General features: G+C 49.0%; 1 protein-coding gene across 1 annotated transcript; it reads left to right on the top strand.

Annotated features, from left to right (window-relative positions):
* The first annotated feature begins 14,367 nt into the window (after positions 1 to 14,367).
* LOC144374036 (germinal center-associated signaling and motility-like protein) lies at positions 14,368 to 26,577 on the top strand. The gene is made up of 4 exons (XM_078037002.1): positions 14,368 to 14,454; positions 19,644 to 19,693; positions 24,997 to 25,025; positions 25,825 to 26,577. The coding sequence occupies exons 2-4, from the start codon at positions 19,657 to 19,659 to the stop codon at positions 26,050 to 26,052; spliced, it is 294 nt and encodes a 97-aa protein (XP_077893128.1). The 5' UTR covers positions 14,368 to 14,454; positions 19,644 to 19,656; the 3' UTR covers positions 26,053 to 26,577.
* Positions 26,578 to 27,045: the final 468 nt, after the last annotated feature.

The following is a 27,045-nucleotide window of genomic DNA, read 5'->3' on the forward strand; positions in this document are numbered from 1 at the left end:
TGCAATCAGAGTACTCAAGCGCTCACAGCAGGTTGCAGAGGGGGCAATCAGAGTACTCAGGTGCTCATAGCAGGCTGCAGAGGTGCTCCTCAGGCTATTCAGGTGATCACAGTCAGCTGCAGAGGTGCAGTCAGAGTACTCAGGTGATCACAGCAGGTGGCAGAGGTGCTCACCAGGGAACTCAGGTACTCAGAGAGGGCTGTAGAGGGGCAATCAAAGTACTCAGGCACTCACAGCAGGCTACGGAGGTGCTCATCAGAGTACTCAGAAGCTCAGAGAGGGTTGTGGAGGTGCTCATCAGAGTACTCAGTGGCTCACAGAGGGCTGTGGAGGGCTCATCAGAGTATTCAGGGGCTCAGATAGGGCTGAGGAGGTGCTTATCAGAGTACTCAGGTGCTGAAAGAGGGCTGCAAAGGTACAATTAGAGTACTCAGGAGCTCACAGCAGGCTGCAGAGGTGCAATCAGAGTATTCAGGTGCTCAGAGAGGGCTATGGAGTACTTGGATGCTCAGAGGGCTGTGGGGGTGCTCATCAGAGTACTCAGGCGCTCTCAGAGGGCTGTGGATATACTTGGAGATGGGGTGGTTGCTGGAAGGTCTACCAGGCAGGTGAGGAACGTGTGAGGAGATGGACATGCCAATCACCCTGATTAAATCACTGTAGTGATTGCAAAGATTGAATTTTTATACTCAAACTCATAAAATGATACAAATATTATGTCTCAATAACACATATTGAATTATCATACTCTACCCATAAAATGATATGAATATTATGTCTTGACAACAAAAAATGGCCTAGGAAGTAATGGTCTGTGGGATTATTTTGGGGTAGTAGGATTCTGGAGGTTTTCTTTTCTCTTATAGTTTCTAGATTTTCCCACACCAAGCATATAGTAATTTAGTAAGCAAGAAGCATATCTCACTAGACATCTGGCACTGAGACCCAGGGTGACATGGTAGTGCTGTCAGGGCAGATGGAGGTGATTCTGTCTTTCGGGGTAGCCTTCAATTGCCAGTGGACAAGAGCCCAGACAGAGACCAAGCAGAAATGCAGAGGATTGAGGCCTCATGGTTGGCAAAGCGTCCTGCAGGATGGAGGTGGCCATGCAAGGGAGCAGATGAGGCAGGTGGGAGGCTGGCTGTTCAGTCGGTGGTAGTGGAGCTGAGTACCATCCTTCCCCATCTGGGTTCCAGCTAGTGTGAGATGCTGCATGACCCCCAGGCCTTCCGTGCTGCAGCAGGCCTGTCCTGCAGCTATGGTCTTGCTTAGCGGAGCCTTGGGGACTGAGGAGTCATGTGTGAAAAAGAGGGCTGCCTGAGGTCCTGCACTCTAGCAGGCAGCTGGAGCACTGCCTAGCAGGGTTTCTGACCCAGCCGATCTGAGGCGTGGTCTCAGTGCTGCTGCTGCTGCTGCTCAAGGACCACCCGGCAGCACACCTGACCAGGTGCCTTGTGATTGCAGGACCTGCAGGCATCCCCCAGGCGCCTGTCACAAAGGAGAATGCTGACTCATCAGGCAGAATCAGAATCTGCACCCCGACAGGGTCCTTGGATAACTGGCACTTGTGAGAAAGTCGGCAGTGGAGCTTGGTGTGCTGGTTTTCAGGTATGACTCAAGTGAACCATGACCTGAGCCCAGGTGTGCTGTAGAGGGCTGTAGAGGGGCAATCAAAGTACTCAGGCACTGCTTCTGCCTCATCTTCTCACATTTGCGATCAACAACAACAACAAAAAGGAACAGCGTGAAACTGATGAGATGCAGTCCTTCAGATCCTTGCATTCTGCCACTGGCTAACAGTTGAAACTCCTCAGCTCTAGTCTCCCCCTGGGGGAAAGAGCTGAAGTGGACCAGCTGCAGCTTCTCAATCCCGCAAATGGATTTCGCCTTGGCACAATCCTGCAGGAGTTGCTACCTGCGGAGCACCTCCCAGGCTGGAGGCTGCTAGAGGGGCTTCTCTCCCCTGAGAGCAACGGCCCAGTCAGCTGTTGGCTTATCTCCTGCCCTTGATGGTGGGGCCTTGGCGTTATCATCAGGACCAGCTTGCACTGTGGCTCCAGTGGGCGGCCTGGCAGGAAGCACAGGCCAGATGGAGGGAGGCCAGTCAGGCTCTGCATCCTTCCTCCTGCCACATCAGCCCTGGAGGTGACAGCTGGAAGGAGAGCTGATGCTCCTCCACCTACTGCAGAAGGTCTCAGTGTGCCCCATATATACACTCCTTTCTCTTCCCATCTTGTCATTAGAAGTGTCAGATTTGGAGAAAGGGGCTCCGACATGTGATTTGATTTTCATGGCCAGAGCCACAAAAATAAATTTTATTTTTTCCCTTTGCCTAAGAAGATATTTTCTTTTTATGTGCTGGGAAGGAAAGGCATTTGGGAGTCTTGAGCTCTCAGGCTTTTGAGGAACAGGCAGATACCTACCCTGTCTGTCTTGAGCCTGGAATTTCTTTGAAGCAAACAGCTGAGTCTTAGATTCGCTGCTGTGCACCCTGGTTTGCCCATGCCTTGTAACTGTGCGTGTGCATGAACTCTCTTGCATGTGCACACGGTTCTTTTCCCCTCCCCTCAGGGCCATCTCTGCTTGTTCGCTCCTGCCCGTTCCCCCGGCAGCCAGCACTTGGCAGGAGGTCAAGCGAGTGGTCAGATGCCACGAGGACCTTGCGCGTTTTGCAGGGCGTTGCTCTGGTCAAGACTGCCCGGTGGAGTGAAGCTGGAGCTGAGAAGCAGAGCCCTGTGGGAGGATGGGAAATTGTTTCCTGAGAGAGCTCAGGTGAGTCCTGGCTGGGACACCGCCCTTCCTGGGAGAAGGAGAGGGAGGAGGAGGCAGGGCAGGTGGGCCAGGCTGTGCCACAGAGGTCTGCTCTGAGGGCAGTGTCCTTGAAGGGCAAATGGCCACTCCAGCTATGGAGCCATGGTGGGGTGCTAGGTGCAGATAGCGCTAGGTGCCGACCATGAAGATAGCGGATGATGGGTCGAATCTGAATTTCAGAATATCAGGCAGGTTTTGCTGTTGTGGTATTGCACCTCGTGTGATATCCTGGGCATTTTTTTGTGGGTGGTACTGACATGAAACGCAATTCATGTTCATCTGAAATTGAAACTTAACAGTCTGAATCTGTATCTTTTCAGGCAGGTCTAGACCACTGCCACTTGAGTCTCTCCATTCCTTCTTTTTTTCTTACCTGGGGTCTAGGATTGACCTCCAATCCACCAGCCTCTGGGGTTGGCAATAAAATGCATGGCCAGGAGCCTGAGAAGGGGGAGGCAGAGCACGCAGGTACATACTTTCAAGGAGTGGTTCTGCTCGGTGGGTTTTGAGTCCTCTCGCTTCTATGTCTTGAGGTGGTAGAACAGATGTGGACACCAGGCCCAGTCCTCCTTACATGTTTCTGAAAGGATTGGCGTTGTGGCATCCTCTCTGTGGTCCCCTCTCCCCAAGCCCTTCAGGATCCCCCTCTGCACGGTTCCTGTGCTCCAGGCTGCCTCCTTCCCTTAGCTAAGCTCTCGGGCGGCCACACCCTGGCTCTGCTCTCAGGTTCTGTACACGCTGCTCCTTCTCCTTTGGCTGCTGCTTCCATCACTAGCTTTGCTGCAGCCCCTCCCTTGGTGCCTCCTGCCTGGCAGACCAATGTCCACAGGCACCTGTTGAGAGCCCAGCCATCTCCCTGGGGCTCAGCACGTGGCAGGGACTTGAAGAAAGTGCGCCTAGCTGGTTAAGTAAATATGCCTTTTTGCCCTTTCTCTCATAACATGTTGCCTGCATCTTGTACTGTTGTCACCCTGGTCACTGGCTGAGGTTCTGATTTCAAGTGCCTTCCCTGGCTGGCAGGTCTCCTGCTTCAAAGTTAATTCCAGTCAACTTGTCCAAACATCCATTCTGCAATGCTCTGATCTAATGCTTCATCTTCCTGGCTGTTGCCAGAAATTGTTCTTTCAGTTTTCTTGGAGACAGTTTGTGTCCAGCTACAACACTGAACACAGGCTGTCCGCTGTTGTGATTCTACATGTGTGAGTCCTTTAGATTATGGATGATTTGACCACAAGGACAATGCCTTTTTTACATTCTGTGAAGTCCCTGAAACATTTGTTGACACCCCAGCACTAAGGCACAGGTAATTCTCAAGGAGGTCCAGGGGAGTGAGGATCTGCTTTGGAATGCTGAGACTTAAGGGGGTTCTCCCTTTCTCAATTTCCCCCTTTGTATATTGTTTTTAAAATGCGCTCATGTTGGCAGCCTCTTTGGGAACTTTCATGGACGTCACTTACTCTGTAAACATCACAGCAGCGAGAGGATACAGATCCAACTCAGCCATGTTCTGGTGAACTGTGGGACCCAGAGTGGCCGTGCCTGGGCCGGCAAAGGTTCCCAGCTCTGCCTTTGGTTGACCTTCTCCTTGGGCTCCCACACTTCCCATCCAGAGAGCTTTGGATTTCAACTGTTTGGGAATCTGAATCATCTCAGGCTTTCCCCTGCAGTGCAGTGGTGGTGGGAAGCTGCAGGATTAGCTCCTGAGGGTGGGTCCCTCCCAGCTTGACTCCAGCTTTCCTGTGCCCTGCCCTGTTGCCTTGCCCTGCTGTGCTGGCTTCTCTGCAGCCCGACCTCCCCAAGGCAGGTTCCTGCCACCACTCAGTTGTGCTCTGTGGGGACAAAGGGCCTAGAAGAGCACCAGGATTGGGCTTCAGAGCGGCCAGGCCCTAGCTTGGTGGGTAACCAGGATTCAAAAAGCGGAAGGGGACATCCTGTCCTGGTCTGGCTGTGAAGATTTCAGATTTCAGGCACAGGGCACAGGTGTGAAGGGGTACAGCGTGGTGACTGTGCAGAGGCACAGGTGTGAAAGGTCACAGGTGTGAAGGGGCATAGGTGTGAAGGGACACAGGTGTGAAGGGGAACAGGTGTGAAGGGGCATAGGTGTGAAGGGGCACAGGTGTGAAGGGAAACAGCTTGGTGATTGTGCAGAGGCACAGATATGAAGGGGCACAGGTGTGAAGGGGAACAGGTGTGAAGGGATATAGGTGTGAAGGGGCACAGGTGTGAAGGGGCATGGGTGTGAAGGAGCACAGGTTTTAAGGGGAACAGCATGGTGACTGTGCAGAGGCACAGGTGTGAAGGGGATCAGGTGTGAAGGGACATAGGTGTGAAGGGGCATAGGTGTGAAGGGGAATAGCATGGTGACTGTGCAGAGGCACAAGTGTGAAGGGGCACAGGTGTGAAGGGGCACAGGTGTGAAGGGGAACAGCATGGTGATTGTACAGAGGCACAGATGTGAAAGGGCACAGGTGTGATGGGGAACCGGTGTGAAGAGGCACGGGTGTGAAGGGGCACGGGTGTGAAGGGGAACAGCTGGTGGCTATGCAGGCGCAAAGGCGGTTTTGTCTCCCTAAGCTCCCTTGTTCAGCCCCTTTGGTCTTAAGGAGCTTGTCCTTGAACAGCCCCAGGACTGTTTGGCTCAGGCGAAGCCTCATGCAACTGTGCTAGAGATCCTGGCCTCACAGAGTGCTCCAGCAGGAGAAGCGACATCTGTGCTAGCGCTGCAGTTCTGACTGTGGGGACACTTTCAGTAGAATACAGAGCAGCAGGGCTTGGAAGGTGGCCGGGGGAGCGGAGACATCATGGCCCTAGGTAATAAGAATGACCAGTCTTGTAGTCCATTTCCTGCTGCGGCAGCAGAACACCACAGATCTGTGGCATACAAGGAAAGGGACTTATTCTTCTTGGTTCTGGGAAGTCTGAGTGTGGTGCAGAGTCAGTGCTGCAGCATGGTCAGGAGGAGCCAGAGATCTCGCCCTTACAGGCAACCCTCCACAAGGGCCATGTCCCCATGACCAGACCCCCTCTGCAGGTCTCACCGCCCAGAGCCATTACTGACAAGTGTTGACCCGGGTTTTGACAGGGACTCTCAAACCACCAGACCAGGAAGGGCAGAGATACTGTGGGCTTAGCCTCCAGACACAGAGCCCAGTGGGGAGCCCCTGGGCCAGGGCTGAGCTGGTGCGTGGTGGGACAAGGAGGGTGGAGGCTGCTGGGGTTCCCCTGTGACTACTGCCCATCCTACAGCTGCTTGTTCTGAATTCTTTCCCTTCCATCTTTGTACTTCTCTCATTGCCTAAAAACACTGGATCTTTCAGGTCATTTTGTCCACATTTTGATGTCCTGGTCATCCAGCCAGACAGAAGAGTGTCCACTGTGTGACCCACACCATCTCTCTTGGCCATGGTAAAGGGCACAGCTGTCTCTTGGTTTTCCACCAGGCCTTACAGTAAATTCCTCTTTCTTAAAAAGACCAAAGGGCTGTGATGGAGCAGGATCATCACCATCTAGGGTGACACTGAGCTTGTGTAGGTGGGAGGGACAACAGGACCCAGCTCAAAGTTTAACTCAGCATGTGCCCAGGGTGTTGCCTGTGTGGCCCAGCAGGCTCGCCCTTGGGAGAACGGGAGCAGGGCAGATGGCTGTGAAGCCCAGTGCACAGGTCCTGAGGAAAGCATCATGCATGCTCACGCTCTTGTAGGTCAGACAATGGAGATCCTGTAGCTGAGAAGTGGAACTGGGAGGAGTGAAGCTCGCCCAGGTCGGCTCTTCTGAGAGGAGCTGAAGCAGCATGTGATTTAGATGCCATCTGTCAGGACCACAGTAGCCGCTCTTATCAGGTCAGGTAGATGCAGAAACAGGAGAACAGGAGGGAGGTGCTTCTTAGGGAGGATGGCAGGAAGGAGTGTTGAGCATCTGCCTTTGGGGGTGCTGTCATGGGAGGCAGGCTTAGCAATGCAGAGACTGTCCAAACACAGGGACAACCTGGGGACTGGGAAAGCGATTGGAGGGTAGAGCTCTGCAGGAAGTGAAAACTGGTTGTCCATCGTTGGAGGATATTTGGAAGGGTGGACTCCCATGGGGGAGAAGTTAAAAATGAGATTCACCAACTGGGGATGAAAGGCCTTCAGAGGCCCTTGGGAAGTGGTGAGATGGTGGACATGTGTGAGATGGAAAGAGATGCAATGTGGCCCACAGGTTAGGGAGAGTGTCTATCCTCATGACGAGATGCAGCAACAGGGAGAGGCCGAGGGAAGACAACCAGACGTTAGATGGCGAAGAGCTGAAACTCACCGGATCAACGGAAATAAAAAGAATGCAGGGAAAGTAAATGCAGTCCCCCGGGGCTGTCCTGGTGTTCGCTGGTCATTCAGATCCCAACCGTGGAGGGGAGGATGTGCTTATGCCCCTCAGCTAAATCAAGGCTGCCCTGGCCTCTCCCAGGTGCCTGTCCATCAGCAAAGCCACAGGGTGGGAGGGTCCTATATGTCTGAAACTGGAGGAGTCAAGGCAGGAGGAGCAGCAGGGCATTCTGGGCGGGCTTCCTGGGATCCCAGCTCCTCCTGTAGCCACCACAGAATCTCACCACAGCTGCCAGATGGAGGAAGCAGGTCACAGGAAACACCCACCCTATCAGTGGAATCTCCTTTGCTTTTTATCAGTAGCGTACTTCTCTTTATTGGGACCCAATAGCCCCCCACCCACTCATCCAACCAAAGAGCTCAAGACTGCCCACCCCTCTCCAGCCCTTGCTCTGCCACTCCAATCCAGTGGCATGGACAGCAAATATAGGCCACATTGAAAGTGCCAGTGGGTGCCCAGCATTGAGTAGGTGGACCAAATCCTCACTGGCCCCATAGAGGAGACATTGCTGCCTCCCTGTCTCACCCGGCTTTGCCGTTGCTGTAAGAGAATCTCTGAGACTTATAAAGAGTATAGATTTATCTCTTATAGCTCTGGAGGCTGGGCAGTCCAAGGTCAGGGTGTGTCCATTCATGGAGGAAGGTCGTGTGAGCAGGCGGGAGAGAGAAGGAAGAGGCCGCTCCTCCTGCTTCAAGGGCCCACTCCCTGGTGACCAGTCCTTGCCCCAGCAGTGCACTGATGTGTTCACAGGGAAGAGGACTCAGGATCCAGTCACCTCTGGAAGGTGCCCCAGCACTGTTGCACTGGGGACTGAGTTCCTACAGGTGAAGTTTGGGGACACCTTCAGACCATAGAATTCCAATATTTTTTAACAGACTTTATTTTTAAGAGAAATTTGAGATTCACAGAAAAATTGAGTGGAAGGTGCAGAGACATCCCATGAAACTGCTCTCCTACCCCACCCACGCACAGCCTCCCCGTCGTCAGCACTTGTCAGAGTGGCACACGTAACAGTGTTGACCAGGGCACCTCATTGTCACTCAGAGTCCACAGTTTTCACTCGGGCCCACGGTCGGTGACGTATGTTCTGTGGGTCTGGGCGAATGCGTATCATGCACACAGCACCCTGCAGGGCACATCACTGTGCTCCACCTCTTCACTCTTCCTCCCTTCCCACCAGAAAACCACTGATCTTTCATTGGCTCCATAGTTTTATCTCTTCCAGAACGTTCTGCAGTAGGAATCACACAGTAGATGGCTGGAGGGTTGCTTCCTTTCCTTGGTGATATGTGTCAGAAGAGGGTTTAGTTTCACAGTTCTAAGAGATGGTTTCCGGCCTTTGACACGAGCCCGAAGCCCATGGGACCTCTCTGATAATCTAGATGGGGAAGGGAATTCATGTGGGACTGTAGGGCTCCTGTCCTGGGAGGCTGGGCTGTGCCTCCCCCACGCCTTCTGGAAACCGGCCTCTGGTTCCCAAAGGGGAATAATAGGTGCAATGCAGCCTTAAGCTTGCTGCTCGTCTGTATGACAAACGCTAAGCAGAAGGCAGAGGGTCTTCTTTGGCAGACCTCTAACTGGTGCACATGTCAGATCTAGAATGCAGGATTCTCTGCCTTTCGATCCATCTGTTCGAGGAAGATGTGTATGCACACCTTGCTTAATCAACTAGAAAGAGCAGAGAAGTTTCTTAATCCAGACAAAAATCTGACTTGTAGATTGCTAGGTTATTGTTCTTAATCATCTTAGATATCTTATGATGTCTATGTGAACCAGCTTTTCTTTTTTCCATTTTTTTTTATTAGAGTTTTATAGTTGTACATAGTAAACTGGTTCATCCAGCTGACACATGCATAGAATTCAATTTCAGTTCACGATTCCCCGATTTCTCTCTTCCTCCTCCTCTCCCCCATTCTCCTTCCTCCAGTAGAGTTCCTTTCGTTCATATATTAATTTAGGATTGGCTCTTTATCTATGCATAAAGGTGACATTCCCTGTCCTATATGCACATATGCACATGACATCATTCTGCACTGCCTCCCCTTACCTATCCCTTCACTCTGCCTCTCCACCATCCAGCTCTTCAAACAGGACAGTCCAGCATGGGAGGCAAGTGTCAAGAAGAGAGGTCAGATGTGATTAATGCACACTGCATGATGAGTGGGAATATCACATGAACCCGTTAATCTGCACCACCAGTGCCTGTTAGTGGAACAAAGATGAGAGCTGAAAGAAAGTTCCAGTCATAGAAAATCCATCCTGCCCTGGGTGGCTCAGACTCAGCCCGAATTCCTCAGACAACATGAATTAGAACTCGGCTTTTTGAGAGCATGGCTCAGTAGTGGAGTGTGTGCCCAGCATGTGCAAGGTCCTGGGTTCAATCCCCAGCATGGGAAGTAAGGGTTGGATCTCCATAGTTGCTCACAGGAGGTCCCCCATGACCTCTCAGGGCTAAAGGAGCCAGAGTCAGTTTCAGGTGGTTCCTAGGGAGTAGGGCTCTTCTCTGCCCCATCTTCTTAATGAAGGAAGGATGATACAGGTGCTTTGCTATACATTCGGTGCTCCACAGGATTTCTTGCATCATTTGTGATTGGCGCATGCTCTGTGAGTACCTTAGACACCCCTGTGTATCGGCCACTGCCAGCATCTGTGCCTACCAGGCATGGCTTCACTTCACTTCATGTTGTTGATCAGAAACCTTGAATACTGAGTAGTGAATCCATCAATTTTTATCTCATAGTTTCTATTTTTTTTTGTCTATTAAAATACATTTCCTTGAGTGGATTTCTGAACTGAGGCAAGGTTTGCACATAGTGAAATGGCGCGTTCGCCATAACACTTGCTGACTTTTACGAGTGCTCGCACCCACAGTTACAATGTCTGTGATTTCTGTCAACCCAGGGAGTTCCTGGTGTTCCCCCGGTCAGTCACCTCCAAATGTTGCTGTGATTTCTATTGCTGGGTGTGAATCCTTATGAGTGGATGCACTCGATGTCACCTCTTCTGTGCCTGCTTTCTTTCTCCCATATCGTCAGAGAGACTTGGCCACACCACAGGCACCAACAGCTTACTCTATTTTTTTTAAATTGAATGTACCAGAGTCTGTTTATGTGCAAGTGTATATGAGCATGTGTGTGCATCCTCCACCGACAGCATTTGGGTTGCTTCAGTTTGGACTGTCATGAAGGGTCTCCATAAACACTCAGTCCCAGTGCTCCTGGGGGTGTAGGCTTCTGCTTCTCTTGGGAACCTCTAGGTTATTCTTTTGGGATTTATGATAAAGTCCTGCCCCTCATGTTTGTTTTCTGGTGCGGGGAGGGATCCCAGGGTCTTGCACATAGTAGGCCCTGAGCACTCTACCACTGAGCTCCATCCCCAGCTCTGTTCACGACTGGGTCACAGAGTCAATATTTTGAGTTTTCTTCCACTGAGTCTGTGCTTTTGCCTTCCCCTTTAGACACTGAATTTCCATTACCATATGGCATAAAGTGGGGTTTTAGCTTTCTTTTCTCCAAAATGTAAGACAGATTTTGCAAGTTAGAAGATCCATTCTTTTCCCATTGAATGTAATTCTTTTTTGTAGACTATGCGCCAAGTGCCTGTACTTGGGTCTGCTTCCTTAGGTAGCATTCTCCATGTCTGTGCAATTTCTTTTTGCTGCAGCCTTTCATGAGCAACACACTGTCTTCATAGTGTAACTGTTGCATGCTCAGTGCCTGCTCCAGTGTCACTGTTATCATAGTCACTGTGGGAAATAGGAACCATTTGGAGGGTTCTCCAGTGGGGAGAGCTCTACACAAAACTGTGGGGTGGCTGGGATGAGGGTTTGAGAACTGACTCGGGAAGCTCGGACACCAGGAGGCTTTGTGAGTAGTTTCACATTCAAGCTTCCCCAGTGCCCTCTGCCAGGCTGCAGAGTGGACACTAGAACTTGACACAAAGACAGTTCTGTTTGTCAGAGGGGAAGCCAAAGCCTCCTGGTCCTTTGGGCAGCACCTGTTTTGCCACCAGAGACCTGGCAGCAGCTGTGAGAGTCCCTCGAAGCTTGGCGGTCCTTATGCCAGGAGGGCAGGGTAGTATTGATGCTGCCCAACAGTGTCCAGTTCACGTGTGCCTTCTCGCTGCTCCTCAGCACTGTCGGTTAAAACTGGACCCGTGAGCCCTATCAAAAGTATCAGTTTGAACTGTGATGGGGCAACACTAAATATTCAGCTGAATTTGGTGGCTAAGTGTGACACCTATGCAGACAGTCTCCTCCAGCCAAGTACTTGCGCCAACCCTCTTGTGTGTTCTCCAAGTTTCAGGCTTCATTCCTTTCTTGAGTCGTTTTTAGGTTGAGTTCTAGATGCCATAAGTGTTGGCAATGAGTCTGAGATCACCGTTTCTGGCCGCCCTTGTTGGGGTGCTGCTGGATTCTGTGAGACGACTGCCCACCAGCCTCACTGAGTACCTCGTCTCCACTGCTGATGGTCAGCGCCTGGGCTCCTGCCTGGGGATGCACCCTCTGTGCAGATAGGGACCTACCCCGGCTCTACTGCCCACAGCACTTGGGCATTTTCTTTTTAAATGTCATTTCGCTTCAGTATTCGTAAGCATGCTTGTCCTGTCCCAACCTTAGTAACTCTCCCAAAGGTGTTTCCACGGAATTTGCTGTGTACTTGTGGCCCATGGCCTTTATCAAAACAAGAGCATTTCATGTTAGAACAAGCATGATGAGAACATTTGTGGCTAATGGGGGCTAAATCTTATCAAATGGATTTTTTTAAACTATGATATAACTTCACAATTTTTCTGTTAAATTAGTTTTTTTTATGTTAATTGGTTTTTTGTTGGTGATGGTGACCTATCCTTGAATTTCTGGTGCAGAGCCCACTTGGTTGTGATATATATTATTTTTGCATCTTTAGATTTGGTGGACTTTTGCTTTAGCAAGGATTACTGCATCCATTTTCATGAGCAAATTGAGCTGTGATTATTTTTCTTCTCCTTGCCTCCTTTTGGAATGAGATCATACTAATCTCATGAAAGGGTCTGACAGCAGTTGACGTTTTCTACTGTCTGAAGTGCAACAGAGGCTGCATTTGTCTCGTGGGCTGGATCCTTGAGAGCCCCTAAATGCACTTATGCGCCACCTCCTACACTTGGTTTTCCTGGTATTTGTTCCAAGCCGTGTTTATTATGATAATCTTTCATGGTTGTCCTCAGGCTGCAGCATTTGCTCTGAATTTTCTGCTTATTTATTTCCTTATGTCCTTTCCCTTTCCCGTGGCTGGTCTTGCCAGGGCTATGTAGCACCTTCTCGACAGCCTTCCTGTCTAATAGCTGGCTCTCCACCATGTTTATTTCTACCCACAACTTGCTCCCCATCCTTTTCCAGCTTGTTGAGATGAACTCTCACTTCCTCCTGGTTGGCCCCCAGGTCTTCCTTCCGAGTCATTTAGAAACCCGCCCTCACATTTTGCCTTGGCTTTGGTTCCCGGCACTGTGAGCTCCAGGAAGTCCCTCGAGGTCCTTACCGTAGGGGTGTGTAGCACTTTGCTCATACCCAGACACGCACCTTGAGTTACAGTTTTACTCTTGGTCTTTACTTTCACTTCAAAATAGTTGGAGAAGCGGGTGCCAGTGGCTGATGTTGGAGCTGCCCACTGAGACTTCCTTTATGGCTCTATGAAGTCATAAGTTAGCACGGAAAACTTGAAAAATCAAGAAAAGCGTAAAAAAAGCAGAGTGTCTGAAAAAGTTCCCATAATCCCAAAACTTTGGCCAAGATACATTTTAAAGTTTAATATCTATTTTTTAAATGATAAAGTATTAGCTGATTAATTAATCCAGTCAAACAATTTTTACATTATCTGAGTTCCTCTTAATAAAAATTTAAGCTGTGTGTGATGAGAATTCGTATTCATTAGCATATTGATCTGACATTCCAGTTAGGTTGCTCCAGTGCCAAGAACTGTCAGATCCTGCATTTTGATTTTAAATTACAAATATTCTTTGGTAGGTAAGTCACTGGACCCTAGTAACCATGGGAGAACTAGGTCACTGAGGGTAGGCACCTCCTGCCTCATGTCTGCCCAGTGGGACAACCATCAGTGCATGGTTGTGAATACCATGCCAGAGCCACATCAGAACACTCCTGCTGGAAGGCGAGAACCCGACTTCCTCTGCATGGTGCAAATCCTGCTGTCTGCTCAGTGCCCTGCACGTCGATTTCCAAAACACTTCTGGAAGGTGCGCCAGTAACAGTCAGGGGTGGTGGAGCGTTTCCTCAAGCTGCTCAGCACTGGCTCTCCGTGGTTGGTTTCTGAAATGTGCTCTGTATCAGCAGATGTTGGCCAGTGTTGAAGGACAGAGAACTTTGGCAAAAAAAAAAAAAAAAAAAAAGGTTGTGATGGTTGGGAAAGCTGGAGAAGGCAGAGAGGGCTTTGGAGGGCAGGGTTGGTCAATGTGGAGGAAAGGTCAACGTGGCCGGAAAGCAGGAACCTGCACAGAGGTGGAGGCGAGGACCAGGGCTGGGGCGTGACCCGGAGGGCCCTGGCCTTTGTACAGGGTGGGTTCTGAGGGAGAGATGCACGATGCTCACAGTCATGGTCAAATCTGGGTGCAATGACTAATAGAGTAGATTGTAAATCAGGGAGACATAGGAGAAAAAGCATTCAAAGAAATGCTGCTTGGATGGTAATGGAGTAGAAAGTTTGAGTAGCCCAGTCACAGACTTTGGCCCATAACTAACCTTTGCATTAACCATGCAAGTCACAGGATTTGTCTCACCTCAGCTTCACTCTTCAGATGACTTAGAAGCTCGCTCCCACTCAGGGGCCAGGACCCATGGGCCTTGCCCTGCAGGGCTGAGGACCAGCTGCTGGCTCCGTCTGGGCTATGGGAGAAGCTGCACCTTCCCTATGCCAGGGTCTCCATACCTTGCCAGGTGATTCACCTGAGCCCTGTGGATACTTAGGAAATTTGCTGGCCTGGTCATGATAAACCCCAACCAACCCTGGAGCCTATCTAAAATGTCGGACTATGGACATTGCCCCATTTGAGCTGCAGCTTTGGTTCATTCCTGAACCATGTTCTGCTTCTGTGACTCCCTGTCAATGCAGAGAGAAAGAGGTATTTTGCCAAAGGAGAAGATTTCCACGGTTAAGAAAGTTGGAGAAGGGATTAAAGCATCTGGAGAGGGTAATGGTCTTCTTTCTCCTCTTATGTGTCTCCATCCAGCTGCCTGGGAAAGAATCCAAAGAAGAACAGGAAGGAAAACCGAGGAGTGAAAAGGAAACGGTGAGCAGAACTGTCAGGCGTTTTTCCTGGGTTCACTCTCAGAGTCTCTGTCCACGGGACCCCTCAGAGCTATGGAGCTGCCAAGCCTTGAGATCACCTCTGCCCTGGGAGCAGGTTAGGTGGCCCTGTCAGCCAGAGAGGCGGAGCTAGTGCACATCTTGCTTCTTACTGGCTATTCAAGGAAAGGGAGGAGTCCCAGCCACATGATGCATGCCTGTAGTCCCAGGGACCAGGAAGCTGAGGCAGGAGGGTCACAAGTTCCAGGCCAGCCTGGGCAACTTAGTGAGGTCACTCTCACACACACATACACACGCACGCGCGCAGGGTTGTTAGCTGGAGTAAAGGGTGCTTATTCCCCATTGACTGTTTACAATGGGCTTCTTTCAGCCTATTTCTCATGAAGTAGCCAGGAGAACCTTTGGAAAATATGTCTAGTAACACCCTTTCCTTGCTTAAGACCATTAGCTTCCATTGCATTCAGAGTGAAGCCCACACTCCTCACCAGGACCCCCAGCTGCATAGGACTGGCTCCTGTCCATCTCTTTAGACTCATTCCTCAGCCTCCGCCCTGTCCTGCCTCCATTTTGTGTTCTTCAAGCCATGCAGCCCAGCCTCCCCTCAGGCACTGGTGCCCAATCATTTCTCTTTAAAGCTACTCCTCCACCTGGGGGGGGGGGCTGATGGACAGGAGCACCTCTGGAGGTGCTCAGTCTCATGCCTCCTCTGAAGGACCTTGCCGGCTGCTCGCGAGGGTGCGTGGAGGGTGGCTGTGCCTCTGCACCCACAGCTTCTGGCACTTCCACAGCCCACTTCCCTCTCCTGGCCCAGATCTCAGCTGAGACTCTGGACTTACTTTGCTTCTTGTGCTTTATCTCCCTTTGCAGATCACTTGCTTTTACAGGCACCAGCCCTATGTGTCCCACTGCCTGGATGTACCAGTTGTCCCATCCTCAGTGGAAAAAAGAAGATAAGAGTGCACAAACAGCTCGCTGGCCCACGATATCTGGCCCTGGCTCCCGGGCTCAGAAACACCTGGTGGATTTGATGAACACAGGCTTCTGTATCTCTGCTGTCAGCTTCCTTCCTCATCACGGCATCCTGGGTCTTGGTCTGTCTCTCTGGGGCAGATACTTCCTCCTCCTCATGAGGGAAGGGAAGGCTGCTTGCTGGAGGGCAGCTGAGGTTGGCAGCTTGGGCCCTCTCACCGTCTCTCACTGTGACTTTCTCTGCACAGGGTTCCAATGGTATGTGAATCCGCAGAAACAGCAGGGTGGCGGAGCCTGTCCTGTGACACATGCAAACCTCTGGTTTCAGGCAGCAGTAATGCCATCTGTGCAGAGTCTGAACCAGGGCTTCTCCTTCAGCCATTTAATTTAGGCATCAATAAGGAATTTAAAGAAGACTTTTGTTTCATAATCAATAGAGCCAGACCTGACTCTAAGACATGGTCATGCATAAAGGCCAGCTCCCAAACACACCTGCAGTCAGTCAGTCAGTACCTGAGGCCACCTTCTGCCAGCCCTGCAGTCAGTCAGGGCTGGAGTAAGGTGTGCAGTAGATTTTATCTTCTCCTTTTTCTTGTTAAATAAGTGAAGCCTTCATCTCATCTGATGCAGCAGTCTTGATTACCATCAGAGGGTAATAAGACATGGCAGGCCTCTTTAGCCTTCCTCACACCGTTGAGGTCAGGAGCCAGAGTCCAGGAATTCTGCTGGCTCTGTGCTGAGGCAGACCAGAGCCCTGTTACTCTCTCTATCCATCGCATCTGTGGCCTGTCATCCACCTGCTGGGCCAGAGACAGTATTCTTCCTGGTTAAATTTGCAGATTCGTGCTCCTGAGAGGAGTGTACTCTATCTATGTCTTTCTGTGTAAATTTTGGCTATTATTTTTTTTTTACCAGAATATCATTAAATTAATTCATAACTTCACTCTTACTTCCAATAAGGACTGTATGAGATCTTTCAATGCCTTTGACTTTAATTTTCATTTGTGGAGCTATAATTCGATAATATTTACCTTTTATGTATATAGTTTAATAAGTTCAGAAAAACACACACAGTCCTGTCACCACCACAATCGAGATACAGTTACCTCCCTTTCCTCTCTCCTCCCGCTCGTCCTCGGTCACCACTTTTATAATTTATGTTTCGCTCTTTGCAGGAAGTCATACATCATTGTTTTATCTTTACTAGAGTCTTTTATTTTTTTCCCTAAATTGTCGCTATTCTAATTATTTTGAACCCCCAATTTTCTGTATCTTTTCAGTCTTTCCTGTTGAGGAGTGGAAAGATGAAAGAATATAAACTTAAATAATATTCTGTCTGTGCCACAAGGTCTCATTCATGTAAAAAGGTGGTCTCAAGAGGTGGAGCAGAGTGAGGCTAGTGAGGCTGGGCAGGGAGTGGCCGGAAGCAGGTGGCAGGACCTGGGATTGCAGTGGGGTAGGAGGGAGACCAACAGTCCCCAGAGAGAGGAACAGGGGCAGGAGGGACATGGCGTCCAGGTCTGAAGGCTGGACGCGTGGGCAGTGGCTGCCTGGATCAGGGAGTTTCCCTTCTTAGTGAAGGAGACGTGTGGGAACCGCTGTGGGTTGGCCGCACTACTCTGAGTACACTAGAAGCCCTCAGTCTGTGCTTGGAACAGGCGAGTGGTGATGTCTCAGTGAGGCCGCTTCTAGGGCACACCAGCCTCCTCTCGTCTCAGGACTTTGCAGGCTGTGTTCCCAGCGTTCAGTGTTGAGCTACGTTGCCTTTCACTTCTTCTTGGATGTGAGGAGCTCTGGATCCCAAACACCTCTTACCGTCTCCAACACACCTTTCTTCTTTGCGCCCGGCCCGTGTCGCCTGTGCTTCTGCTGCTGCGTGGGTTTTCTTAGTCCTCCTGGCCACTTGTGTCAGCTGGGAGATGAGTCACCTACACTCTCTAGGTCCTCTTGTAACGTGGTCCTGCATTACCACCGGGGGCCGTGAGAAGCAGAGCTCAGACCCAGGCCTGTCTTTCCCGGGTGTCTATCAGGAGTGCATGTGGCAAAAAATGTGCCGGCTGGTGGTGGGTCTGCTGGCCTCAGGGAATTTGAAAATATACTCTGCACCTTTTGTTTCAGATCATAATTTTGAAGTGTACCTGCTACAGAAACTTAACTCATTACGTATTTCAGACACTCCCTGCCCTCGTCCTCCCTACTCCTCATTACTGACGGACACAAATGATGCACTGTCTTTTCATTTCAGTTAATTTCACGGTTTCTTTTGCTCTGCTTCACATAGAGTCCAGGCACCTTGGTGTGAAGGGTTCAGAGCAGCTGCAGGAGCCTGTGACTTTCCATCTGGCCTGTCTGGCTCCTTATTTGAGATGACCAAGGTGGTCTGCGGAGTCGTCCTCTGGAGGACTGTTGGTAGGGTGCAGGGAGGTGGAGGAGGAGGAAATGGCTGGCCGCTGCCTTCAGCTAGTTCCTCTGGGTGTCTCTGCCCCAGTGTCACAGATCAGTCTGAGTTGGTTCACTGGGGCTGTAACAGAAAGTGCCACAGGCCAGGTGGCACAGGCCACAGACAAGTGGGGTGGTATAAACCACCTCCCCATGGTCCTGGAGGCCTGAAGACTGAGATCAAGGTGTCGTTAAGGCTAATCACAGCTCACTGTCCTTGGCTTTTGGGTGGCCACCATCTGTGTCATCTTCCTGTGTCCCAGGGTCTGCTTCTAATAGTGATACCAGGCAAATTGAAAGAGAGACCCTTCACAGGACCCTGTTTGAGCAGAATTTTTACTCTGCAAAGGCCCACAGCATTCTGAGGCCTGTGGACAAAGAGTTCAGCCCTCATATGAAACTTGAGGGGAACACAATTTAGTTCAAAGCACAAGCCAAGAAAATCCAAGCACATTCCTGGGAATTTGGAATTACTGCCACTGTCTGGAACTGACCCCTAGATAGGGATTGCCCTGCTGGATTAAGTGAGAGTGGAAGCCAATGCTATGTGCCGACCATGCTCACCTGCATTTGGGTGGGTTTGGGATTTGTGGCCAGACCCTCAGAACTTGGAGAGCAGCAAACTGAGCTCTCCATTCCCAGCTTCTTTGCAACCTTTCCCAGAGGTTTGCATGTTGCAGACTTCAAATGTGGCTGCACAGTCATATTCATTCCCTTTTTCTTAAAAAAAAACTCACAGGTTATATATTCTCAGAGGAATAACATGTTTGACAGTACACTTTTTCTTTTCTTTCTTGGTACCAGGGATTGAACTCAGGAGCACTTGACCACTAGCCCCATCCCCGACCCTGTTTTGTATTTTATTTAGAGACAACTCATTGAGTTGCTTAGTGACTCACCATTGCTGAGGCTGGCTTTGAACTTGCGATCCTCCTGCCTCAGCCTCCCGAGCTGCTGGGATTGCAGGTGTGCGCCACTGCACCCGGCAATACACTTTCTTTTTTGGTGATTCTCAGATCATATTTTTATATTCACAGCTGTGTGAGTATCATGCCATTCTCCAGCTTCAGGCTCGAGTGTGTGTGTGTGTGTGTGTGTGTGTGTGTGTGTGTGTGTGTCTGTCTGTCTGAGGGTGTGGAGGGTCGTGCGCTGGGATTGGCCTCCTTTGGCCTGCTGCTCTGGAGCACTTCTTCCTTTGCCCCCCCGCCCCATCTCTGCACCTCTCTTCTATGAGCACTGGCTGCCTCTGAGGTGAAGATCAGCACAGGTAGTGCCTCAGCTGCTTCCATACTTCCTCTTAGATTTAGGGGGCTGGGTGGAAAGGGAATAAAGGTGATGTGTTGGCAGCCCATCGTCCCCAGGCCTTCTCTCGGTGTCCCCGTGAGGACAACCTCCAATTCTCTCACTGACGGCCCACACTTTCTAATGTGTGCCGCTGTAAGTCTGTGAGAATTTGTGGGCCCTCTTAGCACCTTTAAGATTTGCAGCCCCATCATGAAGAGCAGAGAGGTAAATGGCCAGTCTCCCTGGAGTTGTCCTCATTGCCCCCGCTTATGTGTGTTCTCCCTGTGTGTGGCAATGTGTGGTGTGGTGATGGTAAGTCCTGGGACTCCCAGCTGGGGCACTCTCTGGTTCCTGCCCTTGCCTGGAATCCCCCACTTTTCTGAGGGCTGGGGAGACAGGCTCCTAACTGCACTGCCTCCGTGAAGGGCGTTGGAGGATCAGAGGAGACCCGGGGGCTCTTCACTATCTCTTTCCTTGCAGGCAGGAAGTGGCCATGGTTGAAGGAGAGACTCAAGGTCAAGATAAGAATGGTAAGTCATTGCTTTCTAAGGTCTTTGATAGCAGGGAGGTAGACCTGCCATCAAAGACCTTAGATATGGATGGTCCCTTGGTGTTGGAGGCAGCTGTTCAAAGTCTTGCCTTCTCAAAACCAGATCTCACTATTCTTCGAATCACAGTAATATTTGTACTTGATTTATTTTGAGCACCACTTTATAAACTTACTTGGGAGGTGATTAGCCAAAAACCTATGGATTTTAATGTGTATGTTATCGATTTAAAATAGCGCCAGCTTGAATAATGTTTATATATTTGTTTTTAAATAGTGCCAACTGGTGATGAGAAGTATATTTTTCTTTACTCCACCTGCCACACCATTGAGCGTAGTAATTATGTAATTATTCAAAACAAGCAATTAAGAATAACGGAGTTCAGTCCCCGAGGACAGCTATGTTGTAAAGAAAACTCTCATTTTCTTCTATTCACTCATTTTTTTCTGAGCTATAACTGGCAAATAAAAATTGTGGGTGATGGTTTGATGTACATGCACATTGTGATGACGCCACGTCAAGCCAGCGGGGAGGAGCGGGAACATGCCAGCCTGGTCTCCCGCAGTGTCGGCCATAAGCACTGCTGGGGCCCAGAGCTCACTCACTTGCAGCTGGAGCCCGCACTGGGGACAAGCTCTCCCCTCTTCAACTGCAGGACTCCTCCTGCGTCTTGCCTCTGGCCATGAGGAGCTTTGCTCTTCCCACTCCCTACGCCTGGGGCACTGGGCCAGCAGATACCACTGCCACCCCAAGCAGGAATCCCCATGGTCATCGCATGGGAAGTGTCACCTGTCAGTGATTTCAAATGCAAGTGCAAGTGTGGTCATAAGGACCATGGTGCAAAAGCCCTTTGTACCCATGTTTCATGTCACACCTCTGCCAGGTCCAGCTGCTGACCTCAGTCTGGATCCTGATTGCCCTGTCTCTTGCCCCTCTGCTGTGGCTCAACACCTCTCTCCTGAAGCTGCTTCCCTCTGAGGTCACACTACCTTAGGACCCTCCCCCACTGCACTGTCTTGGGTCCAATCTGAAATTGTGGTGTTCCTTAGTGGTCCATCCTTCAGTTATTTTATTCATGCCCCCTGCACACACCCCAGTCCTGGGAATTGAACCCGGGGCCTCACATGCTAGGCAAAGCATCTACTGCTAAAATACACCTTGGCACCAAGTTCACACATTTTATTTTAAATATTTAGTTTTTAGTTGTAGTTGTTGGACACAATACCTTTATTTAATTTATTTATTTTTATGTGGTGCTGAGAATTGAACCCAGGGCCTCACACATGCTAGGTGAGTGCTCTACTGCTGAGCCACAGCCCAGCCCCCAAGTCCACACATTGTATTGATATTTTTAATGGAACCACATTTTGCATTTTACTAAAGTAGAACCTCTCACTCTGGACCTAACTTCAGCTAGTGCATGGCTTACTAAAGGGCTCACCAGATAGTGCACTGCTTTTGTAAAGAGAGCAGGCAGGCTTGATTTGATGTGTCCATCCTGAAGTAATTCAGGGGACGAAGCCTGAAGAACCTTCCAGGAGGGTAGGTCCCTGTTCTCCTTGGGCATCAGGGCTTGAAGTCAGCTAAGGAGCCTGATTCCTCTCTTCCTGGATCTGTCGCCTCTGTCCTCAGGGCTGTGGACCATCAGGAATGTGGAAATGGAAAGGGCAGCCTTCCTGGAAGTCAGATTTTGACCAAAAGATGGAAACTGATGGAGCCTGTGGTGCACACCAGGGAAGTGGGGCTGGCTCCCTGCATTTGAGAGCAAGTGCATATTAGACGCTTGCATGTCTTGCTGGGTCCAGGAAAGAGGCTTCATCTACACTGAGGTTTCCATCTAGTATTTGTGAAAACTTCGACCCAACCATCTTTGCACAGGTCAAAACAAGGGAAGTTAACAGGGGAGGCAACCAAAGTCATTAATCTCACATCTTTGTATAGTCACCTTCCTGATTTCTTCAGGGAGGTCATCCTGCTGCAGGACAGGCAGAGTGATGCTGCTCCCAACTGGGCACTGGTGGCTATCTTCCCTACGATGTCCAGTCCTGGAGAAATTCACAGAGTATGTTGATGGGCCTTTTCAACCCAGATGAAACAGATCCAGGAACAACTGTATTTGTCCCACTACCCTAAGGAGGGGTTAAGGTGCAAAGCAGACAGACCTTCAAAACAGTTTCCTTGGCCCTTCACTCAGGCCTTGAATCACAAATTGAAAGCCATGATAATATCATGTCCTATGTTTCCATGCTCTGGAAGAACATGGATCACAAATAGGCCATACTCTCCATTCTTTCTATAATGCCCCATGGGAACAATTGTTTAGGCTGTGAGCTCTCCGATTCAGGTAGGCCTGCTGCCCCAAGTGCTCTGAACTGTAAGCTGCTTATGTCCCATTTTTAAATGTTAATGGTATCTGCTGAACCTCTAACCCAAACCAGGTGATAGAACTCAGCCCAGACTCTCAAATCTTTGGGCGTTTCTTCCTTTAAAGCATCCTTCACACCAGCTTCTGCAGCTTGGCTGCACTTGTGTTGAACTGCAGAAAAGATCTTTCGAGGCATACTTGGATAATTGGATTTATTTAAATCAAGTTCAGTTTGCATTTCAAGAAGCAATGCAATACTCATTAGTGTGTGTTTCCTGGATTTGGAGAGAGGAAGGCCTTCTTTGCCATTTCAGCAGCTACATTCATATGTTCACATTGAAATGCTCACTCTCCTGCACACTCTCTATATCCAGGTTCTGGATGGCAGCACCTGTGACTACAGGCCCTGAAACAGTGGGAGGACAGGGAAGGAAAGATAGCAAAGTGAGGCAGCAGGGTGAAACTGGCCCAGCCCTTGATGTCTTGTGTTGCTGGCCTTCAGGGTCGGAGAGGCCACAACCCAGGGATAGGGAAGCTCTGGATGCATCTCCTAGGGAACCATTATGCAGTGGGGCAGCCCCATCAGCCTGTTTTCTGGGCAAGTGGGATGTGGGGGGCCAGATCCCTCCCTCCACTCCTGAGGCTTCTCTGTCTCTCCCAGGTCTGGGGATGAAACCCAGGGCCAGATGTATGTTAGGCAAGTGCCCCACCACTGAGCTACACCTGCAGCCCTCCTGGGTTTTTATGTGGGCTCTTAGGCTGGATCTAGGAATCAAATTAATATGAAGTTGACACAAGAGAATAGCATAGATTCACAAATTTTACACGTAGAGACCTCTTCACCAAAAAGTGGAGTTGAAGAATAACCAAAGCAAGATGGTTTTGTGCTTTTTAGACAAATAGCAATGAATTTGTGGAGGAGCAATAAGACAGATGGAGCTCTGGACTGTGGGTAGCACATTCTAGGGATGTTACCTGGATGCATGGAGGGAGGGTGAATAGAACAGGGCCTCTGTGAGCATGTTATTCACCTTCACTGTGGCCCCATTACCAGGCTCTGGTCATTTTGGCTCTTGACCCACCTTAGCACAAGGATGATACCCTCTTCAAAAGAATCTGTCAGGCTTGCTGCAGAGGGAAAGTCAGGCCAATCAGCCCATTCCACAGGTATTGCTCCTCATGAATTTAGCTTACAATAACCAATTTATCATTTTTGCATATTTTGAGATGATGCATCCTTAACTCCTTCAAGACCAACTTTGTGGCCTTTGAATATGAAAGTTATACAATTGTTCCTCAATATTGTAAGAATTTCAGCACCAACAGCAACACTTCATCCAATAGTATGATTTCTTCATGCCATTCAGACTTGTCTCTAGAACTGCACATAGGCTACATAACTTTCTCAGCCTATGATCATAAAACAGGAGGGAACTGAAACACACTTATCTAGCTAAACAATCACATATGGCTACATTGATAAGGGTACATGATTAAATGAACATATGTAGGTAGCACTCCTTATTTGAAATCAATGCTTTGGACATAACTTTTTATTTGTGAAGAACAATTAGCTATTAGAAATTCTTAGCTTATCAGTATGGAGAATCCTTGGAAAACTGGGAATGGAGCCACCATTTGACCCAGCTACCCACTCCTCGATCTATACCCAAAGGACTTAAAAACAGCATACTATAGGGACACAGCCACATCAATGTTTATAGCAGCACAATTCACAATTGCTAAACTGTGGAACCAACCTAGACGCCCTTCACTAGATGAATGGACAAAGAAAATGTTGTATAGATACACAATGAAATATTACTCAGCTTTAAAAGATAATAAAATCATGGCATTTGCAGGTAAATGACATTTGCAACTAAGAGAAATTAGCCAATCCCCCAAAACAAATGCTGAATGATTTCTTTGATTTAAGGATGCTGATTCATAATATGCTGCAAAGGGTGGGGGATGGGAGAATTAAATGAACTCTAGATAGGGCAAAGGGGAAAAGGGGAGGGAAAGGGACATAGGGGTAGGAAAGACGGTGGAATGCGATGATCATCATTACCCTAAGTACATGTAAGAAGACACAAAGGACGTGACTCTACTTTATGTACAACCAGATATATGAAAAATTGTACTGCATATGTATAATATGAATTATAATGCATTCTATTGTCATATATAAAAAATAAAAAAATTTAAAAAGAAATTCTTAGCTTATTTTGTTCAACAGAGTCTATTCAATTTGCTTAATATGCCCAGTAATTGGTAAGATTAGCTGTCAAACATATTAGATTGTAGGTTTCAGAATCAGTCACTTTTATTCTTATGAATTGGGATGGTTGCTTTATTCAGTATTTGTTGAATTCCCTAGTTGGAGCTTGTTTATTTAAAAAAAATGGGTAGTAGTGGATGCCAAGTTACTACAAGTTGAATTCAATTTCCTTGAATACAAATTACTTCAGGTTCACAGACAGAATCAACCTGAAGGGTATATTTGTATTTAATTTGGAATAGTTACTCTTGCTATTGTGTATCTATCTATCTCTTACATGACTTTTCCTCTTTAAGAATCATGCTTGTTCTGTGGTACTCTTATAGAGTTTATGTCTTACATTCACAGCCTCATGGCTTCTTCTTTATGCTCTGTACTTCATTGCCTTGGTGTTTGTGGACTTTATATTACCAGTGTCCATCTCGGTCAGCAGACTTGGTGTGTGCCAGTTGCATAGAATGCAGGATGGCCTGCTTCTCCATCTTGCCATTCAGGGGAAGCCTGGGCTTTCAGGGGAGTCAGAAGTGTGGGCACCAGGTTCTGTAGTTTCTCCACCAGCTCTACCTACACTTCTGCTACTGTGGTGGTGGCGGCCCAAAAGTCTCACAGTCTTTTCCTTTTGTTTTTTTTATCCTCTAGGTAAAGAATTTCTATCCACTTCTAATCAGGTAATTAAAAATCATCAGGATGAACCCCAAATTAAGTTTCATTTCAATTTTCTGATAATTATTAAAATACAGATGATCTTATTCAAGTACTTGCAATTTCTGAGTGGACTTAGATAAATCTTTTCAATTTTAAATCATTTAATTGGTAATTAAATTAATGGACAAATGGAAGGAAATAAAAACTTGAAAAATTTAACTGATTTAGAAAATTAGAAAGTTATTTTTATAGTCCAATTTTCTCTGAGACTTAATGTTTTAATTTTTAAAGCTCTTAAAACAAAACAGGTTGAATCAGAGAGACTTGCACTTACGATCTGGACACCATAGACCGTTTTCCGTGTAGCGTCCACATCTCTGCCTATCTCTGTACCCAGGAATTAGCATTCATGCTTGTGAACATGATAGAAACCAATAATGTGGACAAAGTTTTTCCTTTTAAAACTACATCACAAGCATCTCATTGGTTTGATTTGTATATATTAACGTCTGATTTTTTCTTTTCTTTACTATCCATGCAATTGAAAATATGTTGAAATTCTAATTTTATAATTAGAATTTTCTCTTATAAAAAAACCTCGGGTTAATGATCTGCTCATGGCAACTCAATGTGTGACCGCGAGGGTAATGTCCTTCCCTCCTCCATCAATGGAGATGAGCAGGCACAGACCCGGAAGTGCCTTTGTGCACGGTACCTGCTAGGGCAGGTCCCCGATGCCCCTGGGAGCGGGCCTGGGGGTCCCCGGGTGAGAACCCTGGGGCGACTTTGCGTGTGACCCAGGCCTGTGGTTTTCCGGTGCAGGCACCCGGCTCCGAGGAGGTGTGCTACACAGTCATCAGCCACCCGCCCCTGCGCCAGCCCTCGCTGAGCTCCAACGACGACGGCTACGAGAATGTCGACCGCGCCTCGCGGCGCCCGGGGCGGTCCAGGGGCTCCCAGGAAACGGAGTACGCGCTGCTGAGGACCTCCACTGCCAGCCCCATGGCCAGCACCCTGGAGCACGACTACGAGCTCGTGCTTCCGTGCTAGAGCCCGCTGCCGCCCCCAGCGAGGCCCGCGGGGCCAGGTCCGCTGCGGGTCTCTGCGCTGCCAGGGCGGCTTGTGCGCGGCGCCCCTGTGACTTGGGTGGGGTCACCTGGTCGCAGTGGCGCGGAGCGTGCACACTCTGCCTGCCAAGCCGGAGGTCGCCGAGGGTGGTACTTCCAGCACCGCGGAGCGCCAGGCAGGTCCTCGCAGCTCAGGTCCTGTCATTTCTCCAGTTGCTGGCGCGGAACCTCCACTTGTACCTGCTCATTTGGACCTGTCGTCTGCTTAATAAACTCTCAGACCCAAGACCGAGGGCGGACTCTGCCGACCTGATACTGACTGACCCTGCTTTGTCTTCTCGGGTCTTTCTCAGAGGAGGGACGCAAGTGTCCCAGAGAGAAAGGACAAAGGATTCAGACGTGGTTGCTCGTTAGTCCAACTGCAAAGATAAGGATTCTTTTTTTTTTTAATTTTTAATTTTTATTTTTTATTGTTGGTCGTTCAAAACATTACATAGTTCTTAATATATCATATTTCACAGTTTGATTCAAGTGGGTTATGAAAATTACATATAAGAGGAAATGAGGGGTAAGAGAAGAATAATACAAGTGGAAGAAATGATTTACAGTAGAGGGGGTAGAGAGAGAAGAGGGGAGGGGAGGGGAGGGGAGAGGGGATAGTAGAGAATAGGATAGACAGCAGAATACATCAGACACTAGAATGGCAATATGTAAATCAATGGAAGTGTAACTGATGTGATACAGCAATCTGTATACGGGGTAAAGATGAGGATTCTTTTCAAAGATTAGGAAAAAATGAAAACAAACAACTTCATGGAAAAGTCCCTGTGCTTATTTACGGCTTTGCTTGCACTCACTGAGAAGCGAGGCTGGTTTTAATGCCTGCATTCCCTGTGAACCTCAGGAGTGAGCCTCTGATAACCGCCCTTCCTGAGAAGTTGCAGGCTGGAGCCCACAGTGTCTCCCACAGCCATAG

Source organism: Ictidomys tridecemlineatus, unplaced genomic scaffold (assembly GCF_052094955.1).
Source record: "Ictidomys tridecemlineatus isolate mIctTri1 unplaced genomic scaffold, mIctTri1.hap1 Scaffold_562, whole genome shotgun sequence".
Taxonomy (NCBI): Eukaryota; Metazoa; Chordata; class Mammalia; order Rodentia; family Sciuridae; genus Ictidomys; species Ictidomys tridecemlineatus.

Coding starts and splice junctions, on each gene's coding strand:
- LOC144374036 (XM_078037002.1), top strand. CDS start 19,657: ATGGTTGAAGGAGAGACTCAAGGTCAAGATAAGAATG. Junction 19,694..24,996: donor TCAAGGTCAAGATAAGAATG/GTAAGTCATTGC, acceptor TTTATCCTCTAG/GTAAAGAATTTCTATCCACT. Junction 25,026..25,824: donor TTCTATCCACTTCTAATCAG/GTAATTAAAAAT, acceptor TTTCCGGTGCAG/GCACCCGGCTCCGAGGAGGT.